This window comes from Perca flavescens, chromosome 13 (assembly GCF_004354835.1).
Source record: "Perca flavescens isolate YP-PL-M2 chromosome 13, PFLA_1.0, whole genome shotgun sequence".
NCBI classification, from domain to species: domain Eukaryota; kingdom Metazoa; phylum Chordata; class Actinopteri; order Perciformes; family Percidae; genus Perca; species Perca flavescens.
Genome location: NC_041343.1, coordinates 5,478,215 through 5,492,580, shown reverse-complemented (window position 1 = coordinate 5,492,580; position 14,366 = coordinate 5,478,215). Strand labels below are relative to the sequence as shown.

General features: G+C 43.5%; 1 protein-coding gene across 1 annotated transcript in view; it reads right to left on the bottom strand.

Annotated features, from left to right (window-relative positions):
• Positions 1 to 558: 558 nt before the first annotated feature.
• slc8a2a (solute carrier family 8 member 2a) overlaps positions 559 to 14,366 on the bottom strand; it is a 33,410-nt gene continuing 19,602 nt past the window's right edge. Inside the window, exons 2-12 of the mRNA XM_028594988.1 lie at positions 13,923 to 14,339; positions 13,447 to 13,584; positions 12,374 to 12,601; positions 12,009 to 12,287; positions 10,764 to 11,198; positions 10,030 to 10,391; positions 8,752 to 8,855; positions 5,412 to 5,524; positions 3,573 to 3,672; positions 1,870 to 2,142; positions 559 to 1,670 (exon numbers count right to left, since the gene is read on the bottom strand). Of these exons, the coding sequence (XP_028450789.1) occupies positions 1,294 to 1,670; positions 1,870 to 2,142; positions 3,573 to 3,672; positions 5,412 to 5,524; positions 8,752 to 8,855; positions 10,030 to 10,391; positions 10,764 to 11,198; positions 12,009 to 12,287; positions 12,374 to 12,601; positions 13,447 to 13,584; positions 13,923 to 14,276 (2,763 nt within the window). The 5' untranslated portion in view covers positions 14,277 to 14,339 and the 3' untranslated portion in view covers positions 559 to 1,293. The remainder of the gene's footprint in view (positions 1,671 to 1,869; positions 2,143 to 3,572; positions 3,673 to 5,411; positions 5,525 to 8,751; positions 8,856 to 10,029; positions 10,392 to 10,763; positions 11,199 to 12,008; positions 12,288 to 12,373; positions 12,602 to 13,446; positions 13,585 to 13,922; positions 14,340 to 14,366) is intronic.

Below are 14,366 nucleotides of genomic sequence, written 5' to 3'. Positions count from 1 at the left end.
TCTTCTGCACTAATGAGGAAGTAACACTTCTAACCAGTGTGGCTGATCCAATTGAGACACACTCAGTTAAAATTTCAATGTAATTATTACAGCTTACAATAAATTACAATATATTTTTGTTCATATCAGCTTGTATACATTATATTACAAAGACATTAAATTACATAATTAATAAATAAACAGATAAGACTTCAGGGGTGAATAAATCATCACTTCTACACAATCACACTCAATGGCAGATACTAGGTACTTTTTTTTTTCATTCTACGGCTTATTAGAAATTCATTGCCTGTGTACTTCTTTGTCAATTATACATGTCAATACTATTATCAATACTTATATAGTGCGACTGAATTCAGTTGGTAAATAACATTTCACTATACAATGCCTCGTGTCACATAATTTAACAGGGAAACACAATTCATCAGTGTGAGATACTACAGCAGCTTATCTCCCAAACTGTGGACTGTGCTCCGATTTTTATACCACAGCCGCAGAAAACACCTCTAATTGGCTGGCAGTTCCATCCAAAATTGTACACCAAGACAACGCAAACACTTCCAGTCAACAGTTTTATTACTATTGTTCTAAATGTGTGCGCAGAAAAAACTGGAGGTAACCATAGCAACATCACTTTTGCTTCGAGCTACGTTACAGACCTCTAACTGGTCAAACAGACCTAATTATGGGGTAATGCTTACTGACGACAAACTTGGATGAAAGTTTCAACACAGCTTCTGTTTTTGCCTGTGACAAGCGGCCATGGTATAAGTGTGATGATATACTCAGAGGTGTCCCTACATTGCAAATCTGTGTAAAAGCAGCTGTCGTCATTTTTATCATTTCATTACTAGCTGAGGCAGTCTAATCTGACCCAGCCTCTAGAAGCGTGAGGAGAAATAAGACCAAACTTGAAATCCATGTTATGAGCCATCAGGCATTAAGCCAGTATCAAGCAAAATCCAGTGACTTCACAGAGTACATGCGTTCCTGCTTTGCTCTCTTTTATCAAAAAACTGCATGTTATTTAGTCCACTTACGTGAAAATGAATCAGTGCTGTCACAATAAATTGGACTGACTGGAACTGTCCTGCAGTGGATGTGACGTACAGGTTTGTGTGTGCGAAGTCTGTAGTGTGTGTGTGTGTGTGTTTTATGAACCATGGCAGCAGATGTAAAGTGATGATATGTCTTCCCAGTGGTAGTTACTGGAACAGAACTGTACAGGCGAACGGTCCCGGGTATGTGTGTTTGTTTGTTAGTGCAGTCGTTACTCTCCCCAGCTGTGCTCCCTCAGAAGCCCTGTATATGGCAATAGGCCTCCAAGCTGGAGAAGAGGATGTAGAGGAACCAGAGTCCACAGAGAAAAAGTGAAGTGAGGACTCTGGGGATCCGCGGGCCACCCAGTTCGCCGCCTATGGACGGCCTCCGGCGTATCATCAGCACTCCCATGGCGATGAAGGCAAAAATAGTGAAGAGTGTGACGGAGAAGGCCAGCGAGCCGGGGTCAACACGGAACACCTTACCTTTGACTTGCCAATATACGGCAGCCACGGACCAGGCCACCCCGATGCCCAAAAACACATTAACCGCGTTGCTTCCTGTCACATTTCCCACACATGCATCCGCATACTGGTCCTGAGTGGCAGCCACTTTACTGGCAAAGGTATCTGGAAAAAAAGTTAAAAAGAAAAACAATAGTCAGTAGTTCAATAGTTTAATCCAACACAAAATCCTTTCAGTACTTATAACCCTAACACTATTGGATTACATGCACTAACTTAAACACTGACATTACTCTGTGCGCTTCCCAGTTAGAGATTTACTGCATATTGCAAAAACTTGAGACTCACTAGTAGGATCACTTACCAGGTAGTGAAGTCCCCAGTGCTACAAAGACCACCGCAGTGACAGTGTCTCTCAGGCCGACGGTGCAGCCAAAATGGGAAGCTAGGTCTCCAACAATGGCTGTTAAGAAACCAATGACAGAGATTGACACCATGAAGCATGCCCAGCCATTCCAGTACTCTGTGGGTGGGACGCAAGCAAACAGAATCTTCCAGAAAATGCACGTTATGTGCATAAAGTAGTCGAAGCAGTTCGGCATTCGCTGCTCCTGTCCCTCCTCCTCATCTCCGTTACCTGTTTAAAGGAGACACAGTGAAGATAAATCAAAGCACACCTTCCTAGTCTTGCATTGCCAACTCTATCTCCACAGCGCTGTGGAGTAAGGTCTGGCTACACCACACATACATTCTGTGTTGTTTGCATTTCTTTAAACCAATCACGATGGTCTTGGGCGGCGCTAAGCTCTGGACTCAGTGACGGTGGCTCTGCTAAATAGTCTCAGGAAGGAACTTGTTTTGGTGGAACATTTGCACCCCGCAAAAGAAAATGCCACATACAATATTACATGAAGTTATTTGCTGACACAATACAGTAACGTGAGCTATTTGAATTAGCTGATACATGGTTAAAATCAGATCTTACCAGTGTATCTCCGTGTGTACTTTGTCCACAGCAATCCCACCAATCAGTTAGAGAGTAAACGCCGTAATGTTCTTTGTAAATCTTTACAATCATTCCCAGAAAGAACCAACCAGGCCTGACTTGTTGCACCATCCAAATGCTCTTCAAAACTTTCCTTTTTCAGCGTGTAGCTCGCTAGCTCGGATTTTGTTGTTGTTCCCCGAAGCGAACAGAGTTTGAGAATGACAACACACAGAGAGCGGAAGGTGAGGGACATCCGGGGTGATGTCAGGCAATTACCCTGGAAATGTACTGTTGATCTAGACTCACAACCTCCTCCTTGGTATTTCCCAAAATGTTGAACTATTCTTTTAAATTGGCAAAACAAACGCTTCTTGTGAATGTCAAGCTAAGGTAGCTAGCTGCAATGTGGGAGAAATACTTAAGGTCATATTCCTTCTCTGTTCATTGTTAGTAGAGCCCTGACGTTTTTTTTTTTTTACAGATCGGGCTTGGGTCGGACTCTGGCTTATTTTAGCTTCTCTCCTCATTGTGCCCATCTTAGTAGTGTGTGACGTGTGTGTAGCAGAGACAGCGCACATCAGAGAGCGTGCGTCAGAGAGAGAGAGCGCATCAAAGAGCACGCGCGTCAGAGAGCGCTTAAAGTGATTGATGTTGGTCTAGGGTCGGGCCGGGTTCGGGCTGAAAAAATTGCAGGCGTTGTCGGGCTGGGGTCGGGTAGGGCTTGAACACCACGGGCCAGGGCCGGGTTAGGGCTGGAGTTTTTGGCCCGTGCAGGGCTCTAATTGTTAGTAACATCAGCTATAGTGTGAAAATGAGTTGTGTTCACGTCCGGTCTGACGGTTCACTTCAACATTTACAAACTGATGTGAATGAACCACAGTTCATCCCTGGCCAGCTAACTAAACAGAAGAAGCAAACCTATTCAATTATAAACATTTATTCAAACATGAAACCCTCTAACGTCACATCTGAAATTGAGTAAATGTAAAACATAATCCACACGAAGAAAAAAAGAAGACAATATAAGTACACAAAAAACAAACTATATGATGTATACAATGTAATATATAGCCACTGACCTGCACTGACTGTCACTGCTTCAATGAACTGTTCTCTCCACGAGTGAGTGCCGAGCACTACAGCCAGATTTGTGTGCTTCAGGAGTTTGTCCACTGTGTTCTGTTACAACACATTAAATAAGTCAGTCCTGAGGCAGAGGTAGTATACGCTGAACAGATGGGTTTACATTTCTGTCCCTTCGCCCTTTCTGGATTGTTTGTCTAAACATCTCAAAAGGTTTAAACCTATCTTTACATTAGAAGAGAATTTAATTTGCGGGACTAACAGCAGCATGATGAAATAAAAAAAGTTGCTTATGGTAAGCTTGTTTCACAGGCTGGTTCATGCAGACTCGGCCCAGAGCAAATGTGGCAAATACGAACATGGCACATATTAATAGTATAAACCACTGGCTTCACTGTTCTGCTGCAGAATTTGAATTTGATTTGGAATTAACTGAGCCAAAATGTAACACACAGCACAAACAAATGAACACACATCTCAAATCAGAATGCATGCAATGCATGAGACAAGTTGAGAATGGAGAAAGGGTAGATATGAATATATAATGTTTTTGTAATGAGTAGAGTATAATGAGATTGTCATGAGGAAATGAGATGAGAAAAATCTAATCACTACCATCACACACAGAATGCTGGCAGAAAGTGTACCTGGTCTAGTACTCCATTGGGAGTCTGATGAGTAAGAGGGTGTGAGGTGGTTAATGAACTAAAACACAATTACTTAAATAACACATGTTTATGTCTGCAACAACCCCAACCCCTGAGGTGCTTATATTTGTTAAAGCTTTAAATTAAGAACGGATTGTTAATAAACTCGTGTGCCACCCGGATGTCAATTTACGCCAGGAACACCGTGAAGTGAAGATTTGTGCCTGATCGCGTGCCTGGCTGTTCATATCAGACGAGCAGTTCTCCTCTCCACTCTACAAAACATCTCTCTCTCTCCCACTGTGTGTGTGTGTGTGTGTGTGTGTGTGTGATGTGTCACTCTGTCTGTCCGTCTGTCCGTCTCTCTCCTTGTGCCTAATCGCGAGTCTTGCTGTAGACACAGCTGAGAAGTCAATACAGCCAAAATCACCATAAACTGGGTGTTTTATTTTGAAATTTGTTTTATTTTTGTAAAGCATCCGGCTTCACTGTGGCCTTCCTGTATGTGATTACCCGCCTGGCGTGACAAATTTGGTCGCGGCTCGCGGAAGAAACAGAGGAGACGGCGAAACGATCGCTGCAGTGCGCAGCCCCTCCGCGCCTGATCGCAGCCGCTGTGGCTGGACAGATTGGATAACATGGGCGCCGAAATGAAAATAGCTCCGCTTCACTGTGCTTCGCGGCTATTTTGTGGTGTTTCGCTGCTATTTGAGGCGCTTCATGGTGTTTCTGGCGTTAGACAAACTTCAACTTATGCCTGAAGCAGATAGTAGCTTATTCCACAAAGATTTAGTCATGAAACACGCTGATGTAATTATACATTAAAACCTGCCTTTAAAGCAACACTAGAGCACTTTCCCCGCTTTGGTCCCCCTACAGGTTGGAAACGGAATTGTTTGCCAGATTGGGGAGCGGATCTTTAGTCCGAATGAGACATAATGAGACATTACAACAGCAGTAATGAACAATTTCGCTTCCAAGCTGTAGGGGTACCGAAGAGGGAAAAGTGCTTTAGTGTTGCTTTAAGCTGCATATGTTCACTCAAATTTTCCAAAATAAAAACAAACCAATGAGCTCTGGTTCATATTTCCTAACGTACTTAACCTAAAACATACTTGTGTGTCCATTGTATTAAGTGATCTATTTGCTCACAGTAGGTGTAATGCCTTCTATCAGCCACTCACACACCTTAAACTCACAGGACTCCTCTATGATGACTTCTAGCCTGCTGTGCTCTCCTAGAATGGGTTTGCCCATCTCAGCGATCCTCCTGGCCTCTTCCTCCTCAGGGGTGGGGTTGCCTGTCAGGGAGCATTTCATTATCATGTCTATCCATTTATATCTATTGTGTCATTCACAAAACACACAAAACTAAACCTTGGCAAGCAAGGGTACAGGCATAAAGATGAAAAAACAACACTCCACACTGTCAAACATTTTTAAAGGCGCCGTGAGCACATTGAGAGGGAATTTTTCTTACATGATTTCATGTATTTCCCGTTGAGACAGGGTGTGGAGTGGCCCAAGAGGACTTTTTTTTGGCCCTAAATTGAGTATCTCAGGAAGCTTTATTTTCACACCTCAAACCCCAATCTTCACCCTGACCATACCCGTCTATAACTCAGAGCATATGAAGGACACAGCTAGCACTGCCTGTAAGTTTCTGTTTGAGAAAAATAGGCCCAGGCATAAGAGGAGGGATCATTCAAAGGTGTACACCAGTAGGATAGCAGTTAAAGAGAAAAGCATCAAGTCCCCACCCCCAGTCGGCCCTGAACATAGAAACTGGGCCCTGTCCCACCAGTGCAAGCAGCTGGCTGCACGGTGACAGGCCCCGCCCTCAGCCAGCACAAGTACAGGGGCACTTTCAATCTCAAAAAGGTGTGCATCGTTTTGCTACGGTTTCCGCTTTGAACGACATTTTTCCTCGGAACGGTGTGAAACGGTGTGCAACGGGCTTTGAGATATGTTTTCTCTCATTTGGTGGGTGTGTCTCTCTCGTTTAGTGGCTGTTTCACAGGTGATACCCGATCAGCTGAGACGTGTCTGTAAACTTGTGGTAACAAAAAGGCAGAGCGCCCGGCACACAACAGGGTGTTCAACCCCCCGTTTCAGTTTAAAATAAATGCGTTGCTGCGTTTTGTCGGGGCTGAACGTGGCCCTGATTTGCTGTCTTCCAGGAAGTAGAAGTAATAACATAATGTTTGTAGCCTATATCACAAAACAAAAGAAAAGTTGCATAAATGGAGCTACAGACTTCAGAGTTTCTGACAATGAAAAGTAGTGGAAGTGATGGAAGACTGAAACCACGTTTATGCTCCTCTTTTAAACATACATGCACAAGGCCAAGGAGTGTAAAAGGATAATCTCTAATCACTAATCTCAAGGAAAAGGTTTTTATCTAATTCAGTTTGATTTTTGGTGTGAGACTAAGGCCTCCAGTTGCCTCAGCAGATTTGCAATTTCACAATGATGTGTTGGTTAGGGATGCACCAAAATTCTTGGCCGAAGCCGACTACAATTTAAAACTTGGCTGAAGGCTGAAGCCGATAACCAAACGCGTTTTTTTCCATTTATTTTGCCAATTTTTTCATCATTGCATAAATTAAATAGTCAAAACGTGATTTTTACGATTTTGTCTTGCTTTTCACAGAAAAAATCAATTACAAAACTACAATTTAAACATATTTATTTAACACTGAACATTTTTTAACATTGCAGCAGACATTATACCAACAAAGCACAACTAACTTACAATAAATAAATTAGTAAAGTAAAATGTTTGGCCATCTTTGAGTCCCTCTTCTTGAATATACTATATTAGGCCAATAACTATGTGCTGAATGCTAATCTGTACGCCTACGTGCATTGAAAAGAGTGCCAAAAAGTGGATGGACCCACAACAAATGAATAATCGTACTTGACATAAGCCTACTTCTTCAGGAAAAGTGGCAAGTTCTTCTTTATGAAAAGTAGCTTCTCTGCTTTCTAACATGAAAGTCGGTTCCTCGTTACGAGAGTAGCGTTAAGTTAGAGCTGGAATGGCAAGGTGCATTGCCTGGGCAAGGTGCGTTGCATCAGTGAGTGTGTGGACATGGTGTGTGGAGCGAGGATTGAGAGTAGAGTAGGCTACGAGTGCTGCTGTGAGAGGGACCAGATAGCAAAGATGGTGTAAAGTGAGCAATAACAGTGAACAATAAAACAACAAGCTTCTCAAGACACGGGGGCTTCATCTGTTCTTAATACCGCCGCATCCCGACCCCGGTCTGGGCGATGACATGAGATGCAGCATCTCTCGCTGCTGCTGCTTGTGAATGGAGCAGTCGAGTACCTACGATCGGGAATCGTTAAAAAGTGCTGTTTTTTGACAGTGTTTCCACACTGCCAACATGCTGCATTTATAAAGCTTGCACGCCTCTCACTGGTTGCTATTTGATCGCGTCATCAAAAACGTAATTGTTCGGTAAAATGTAATCAGCCTTTTCACTTATTCGGCCAAAAAACAGAAGGAACTTTATTTGCTCTTTTCGGCCGAATAATTTCAATTGCCAAACATTCGGTGCATCCCTAGTGGCGGTATATAAATATGCTGCACATTGCACCTTTAAAATCCACACTATCTTACCCTGGTTTAGCAGCAGTGCTGTGAAGAAAGACAGAAAATGATTCAAAACAATATAACAACGCTATTGTCAGGGCCTAATACATTAGAGTGGCTTGAGAGAATCTAAAAAATGCAACAGGAACAAAAAACTGTATACTTTGTTGATGATATAAATGACTGCGCATTACAAACTGCTTCTTTTGACCTCCACTAACAAACACATATCCAGTTCCTGCACCGTTCTGTTGACACCTTGACAGGGAACAGGCAACTAAAGGATACTGCATTTTACAGTTGGCTGTGGCGCCTGCTCCACAGTGAAACAGAGACAGCAGTGAATGGCAGTATGTAATCTTCAGTTACTGGCTCTGACGCAGGTGCCCAGCATGTTGCTGCTGTTGTTTTGATACTAGATCTTATTGCTATATTGCTGCCCTCTACTGAGTGTACTATCTTATGCTAGTGTAAACGGACAATTGCTCTTTATCTATCACTTCATTCAGCCTTACTTCTAGGGCTGCTCGATTATGGAAAAAATCCTAATCACCATTATTTTGGTCAACATTGAAATCATGATTATTTAACACGATTACTCATTGACTTTTGGGAAAATGTTGCATTTATTCTACTTAAAATAAAAGTGAAACAGTACAGTACAAATCAACAGTGAAAACACCTTGAACTGTGAAATGTACCTTCACTTTTCCCGTTCATTCCGAACATGAGACAAAATAAGTACCTGCAAAACGTAATGTGCATTTTTTGGGTTTTCTCGATGACAGTGTTTTTGTGATCGTTTGGAAGCTGAAATTGCATTAGCGATTACAATTTGATTAATTTCACAGCCCTAATTACCTCATTACCATAACCATTAAAAGCCACATGTCACTTTGACATTATAATAGTGACATTTAAAATGCTTACCTGAGATTCCTCTCTTCAGCCATTTGGGGTCCTCTAGCACAATGAAGAAGTTTTCCTGCTTCTCGTACTCTTCCACATTTATAATGTGCACCTGTAAGGTCTGACTGGAGATGGAGACAGACACACACACACACACACACACACACACACACACACACACACACACACACACACACACACACACACACACACACACACACACACACACACACACACACACACACACATTACTGAATACACAATACCTCCACATCTTAAACATTCGTCCATCTAAATCACATCGCAAATTGAAGTGACCTAAATAATTAATTGCAATGGGCCTTTAAATAATTCATGCTTAAACAGTGTGCTTTTGCTCCTCAGTGGGACAAAGAAATAGCGCTACACTAAATTACTTGAAGCATAACAACAACACCCTGGTTAATCAACATCGGTATGGTTAATTTGTGGAATATTTTGATTAATTCTCGACAACGTGGAAGAAGAGTATACATGTAAAAATGGCATCATGGTTCCAGCAGGAAATACTATAACAAGGCTACAAACCCTTACACCTCTCCATTAACTATCATCTACAAATAGTTTTACCCTTTACTGTGCAGCATCTATTGCAGGGCCATGTTACAGCAGAGTCCTGCACTAAGTGTACAATTGTGCAAACACAGTTTATATAATCTGAAAAGTTAATGTGAAAAGGATCTGTCAGTTTAAACGGGGTGACTGGAGGTTCCCACACCTGATCAGGGTTTGGATAATCTTTAGGTGTCAGGTCGCCTCGTCATTCTGTCTAATTGGACTTTCTCCACCTGGTAATCTTTCAGTGCGGGTCAGACACGTTTCCTAAACACTAATGGGCCAGAGTAGCATAAACACATTTGTGATTGGTTTGCAGACAACCCTGAGCGTTTCTTCCCCTATACCAGAATGTTAACTCGTGCAATTAGACCCTACTCCTTCGCTGGCACAGGGGTTTCTGGCAATGCAAGACTACTAGTGCACCAAATCCAGGGCGTAAAAAAAGTTCTCCAACACATTTACTTCTTTTTAAACTACAGTGACCAGCTGTTCTATGAAAATCGGTAATGTAAAATAGGTAATGCAAAATGCCATGTTTTAATGTATAGTAGGTTGAAAAATGGGAAGATGTGACCTCATTAGTCGCAATGTCTGGCACTGCCTCCTTCCAGGAAAGGAAGAGATTGATGTTCAAAGTCAAATACACCCATTAGACTCTGTGGCTCTTGCAGTCATTGCCTCTGGGTGCTGACTGGGCCTCACCTAGTCTTTTCATTGGTGAATTCCAGCTCCCCTCTGGCCTCCTCGTAGTCCACCCCAGCCTTTGCACTGCCATCCTCAGTATGGTAGGGCACGGCGACGGTGCCCCTGGAGCCCGAGTTCCTCACCACGGTCACCGTCAGCGTGCCTGTGCTCTCACTCACCCGCAGCACACGCTGGCTAAAGGTGAAGATGCCAGCGTGGTCATCGTCCAAGATAGTGACGGTGGCCACCAGTGGCTCCACTAGCCGACCCTTTGGGGGAGTTCCTGCCCCTTCATTTCCACCTTCTTCTAACCTCAGGTTCTGAAGACGCACAAAGAAGTGCTCGTCCTCCTCAAAGACGTCATCATCCAAGATGCCCACCTGGAGGGCACAGAGTATTGTAAGTTCACACTCATGCAAGCATAAAGCCATAACAGTGTGAATGCAGACACCCGCTATAGAGACAGAGCGCACCACGTCACACTCTGAAAGCCACGGCCACCAGAGGGGAAAACAACTCTCCGCTCTCCATTGACTGAGGTTTCCTCCTCGTCTATTCCGTCTGATAGCAAACAACAGAAAAATGCCTAAAAGCTGCTGTGTGATGACTTCAATTCGCTCCGTCTCTATAACACAACTTTTAAAGTTGCTATTCCAGGGTCCCATTGATATAAAACCCTGAAACATTAGTTGGAAAGACCACCAGTATTTTAGAGTTTGTATAATATACAGTCCTCTTTTCCCCTTGCTCACCTTGATCTCTTTGTGGCTCTCCCCCGGCTTAAACACCAGGGTTCCCTTACTGAATTCATAGTCTTCCCCAGCATTGGCGGAGCCATTTTCTGTACAGTAGTCCACATAGAAAGTGTTCTGGCCTGTGCCCCCCTCGAGGATCACCCCGAGGCTCAGAGAGCCACAGTTCTCTGTGCACTGGTACTGGGCACTTTCAAAACAAATGTGCGAGCATGTGGCCTTGTCAGAGTCCTGGCCTGCTGAGCGACGCGAGTGATCAGCAGCATGTTTCTTCAATATGTTGCCGGCACCGATCAGCATGCGTGTCGCCTGGACACGGTAGAAGGCGCGGCTCTTCTTCTGGTGGACCAGGGAAGAGTAGTTGGCCATCTCAATCAGCTGGTCCAGGTCTTTGTCTGGGTGTTTCTCCTTCAGGTCTTTCAGGATGTGGACCACCTATCCAGGAGAGGAAACTGGTGTTAAAATAATGCACCATATTCATAAATATGTACAACAAAATGTTCTGTAAAAAATGCTCTTGGAAACACAAACTGCTCCAGTGCCTAGAAGTTTTAAGTTGTGACTACACAGACTGGGTGTGCAGTGTGGTCCTGCAGAGGGTTTGGTGGGATTCAGCGGCAGAATGAGAAGACATGGCTTAGTTAATAATGACAAAAGTATTGGTCTTTCTTGGGACAACATTTTTATGAAGAGCAACATGCAGACTAATGCAACTTTGGACAGTCCTAATGCTCAGCCTCCAACCGATCAACTTCCTGCTGTTAAAGACTCCTGCTGTCTGCACTCCTGCCATTCAGACTCCTGCTGGGATTGAATCCTAATAGCTCCAGGAAACCTAATATTACCCTTACATTTCCATTAAGTAGCTTAAAAGTTAGAAAAACATCATCCACAAGTGGGCCTGTTCCCCTGCTAGTAGCTTTCTTGCGTTCCTTCGGCCTTTTTTTATTTTTTTAAATGCATTTTTATTGGATAGTGCAGATAGACAGGAAAGTGGGGACAGAGAAAGGATGACAGACAGGGATGCACGCTCTACTGGGTGAGAATGTCCTCTTTCATCTTTGAGAAAATACACAAGCAAATTTGAGTTGAAAAACAACAATGATATGATTTAAAAGCTCTAAATACCAAATAGATGCCAAACCTGACATTAAAGGAAAAATAAGCTATAATTTCACACCATTTAAGCTTCAGTCTTGCAATGTGTGTCTACAGCAACATTTCTCCCTGAGCCACTTGTCTTACCTCATCATTGTTGTGGTCTAGTTCATTGCCTGTCTGCACGGAGACTGTCACACTGGAGGAGTTTCCAGGGCACGAACGGGCGTCTGACAACTTTCTATCCATGATCACGTCAATGCCTTTGGCCTCGAGGTCACCTTCCATTTCAACCACAATGCCGTGCCTCTTGTCAGCACGGTAACGCTTGTGCATGTATTTGTAGAAGAGTAGGCGACGGTCAGCGATCCAAGCCAAGATCACACACACCGGGAAATAAAGCAGTGTCACTATGGCCTCCCACACCTGGCGATACAGGCAATATGAGCATTACATAATGTATCCACTTGATTTGTTAGAAACACATTTATATGCAGTCAGTGGAAACACACCTCTACAATCCCAGGTGAGATGACAGCCAGTATGAGGTAAAGCCAAATGTAGGCAAAAATACTCCAGAAAGCCGTTATAAAAAACACTCTCAGGTGTTTGATGTGGCGAGACTCATCGTTTGGGATCACCCACACACACAGACCAATTATCACAAACATATTGTAGGCTGCACTGCCCACTATGGTGCTGGGGCCCAGCTCCCCTGCATCAAAGTTGTGCCCACACACCTGTCGACATTTAAGGGACAAAAAAAGACAAATGTTACGCACAAAAATCAAAGACCTTTCATAATGCTAACTGGAACTGAATTTAAGTATGGTAATAACCAAAATAACACAAATCTATTAGAATACGTTTTTTACTTTTGAGTGGGGGATACTCAAATATTAAATATAAATGAATATACTGTATAACTAGAAAAAGAAAACCAGAAAATGCCAGAATAGAGATTATCCATTTATAGGCTGAAATAAATCTATGTATAAATATGAAGTAAGTTTTGTTCACATTGGTGGTTGCCATGCCTTACAATTAACAAAGTGGTGCCCAGAGTGTACCCTAATTTTTATGTATAAGTCTGTTTAATCATGTAACATAAACAACTCCAAGACATACTTTTTGTGTCATTCTAAGCACTAGTGCAGTGCTTGTTTGGAGCATGTGCCTGTTCGGAACGGGCCGATTGCTTAGTTCCCAGTATTTGTTTGCGTGTAAACTCTCAACAACACAAAATGCAGTTATTAAACGCTTGGTTACAGGTATTACTTGGTACACCTTTCCTGTTTCAGGCTCAGGGGAGACGTTCCCTCAAGGGCCAATGCTCTTTCGGGGGTAACACCCTTCACTTTACTTTATAGTATTGTGCTTCCCGACCACGGTCTGGGAGCCTGAAACAGGAAAGGTGTGACAAGCAATACTGGGAACCAAGTGTTTTATAACTGCATTTTGTGTCACACGTTTGTGAGAATTTACACAATAAAGTTGTGGGGGAAAAGAAATCATCAGCCCGTTCCAAACAGGCCAAACGGGCAGTACACTAGTATGTTAGAAGGATGTGAAATGTCTTGTGTACCTCAATAACAGAGAGCAGGATCTCAGGCGCCGAGGAGCCCAGGGCCATGAGCGTGAGGTTGGACACAGTCTCATTCCAGACTCTTACTGTCGTTACTGTTGTTTCCCCATTGGGTTTAGTGATGGTCACCTCTTTCTCCTGCAAGGACACAAGTTTGTGAAAATGTCAAAGATGCTGTTCCTTCTGAACCCATGCACACAAGTTCCAGTTACTGCAATCAATAAAACATTTTACTCAGAGCATTTGATATCGACAACCTATTGGCTGCATTCAAGAGAGCCTGCAACATGTGGAGAATTAGGAACTTGTGGGGTATATATATATATATATGATATTTCTGAAAGGACACAGAGGATAAGCGATTCATTCTGTTTCATCAGTGTCTCATTTTTTCCCAGTCTTGAACAGAGAGAAACAAAACTGAGTAAGATCTTTGACCAAAACTGTACTTAATCCTGGCTGCAGTTCAACAATACCTGAGAGGTGATGACTTCTATGGATGCCATGAAGCGATCTGCGATGATGGATATACCCATGAAGATGTACATGAGACAGGTGAAGTAGACAAGAGCCCTCCCTGTCTGCTCACCCAGTGGAGGGTTGAGTGGCAACCAGACCGGGAGCAGGATACCGGGTCTACACACCACGACGCCCGGACAAGTCCGCTTACCAGACCCTGTAGAGTTAGCGAGGGACTGAGGCTGCTCGGAGGCAGATGCTCGCTCCACAACCTCGGGCCTGATGGAGGTGCAGGGCTGGGCCAGGAGGAGGAAGGAGAGGAGGAGGAGGAGGAGGAGGAGTGGGGAAAGGTGAACTGGGGGGGCTCCCATGATATTCCTGAGTGAGATGGGGGCCTGGGGGTCACTGGGGATGCGCTGGGTCAGAGGACGCTCCTGGGGGAACAGAGGAAGGCACATGGT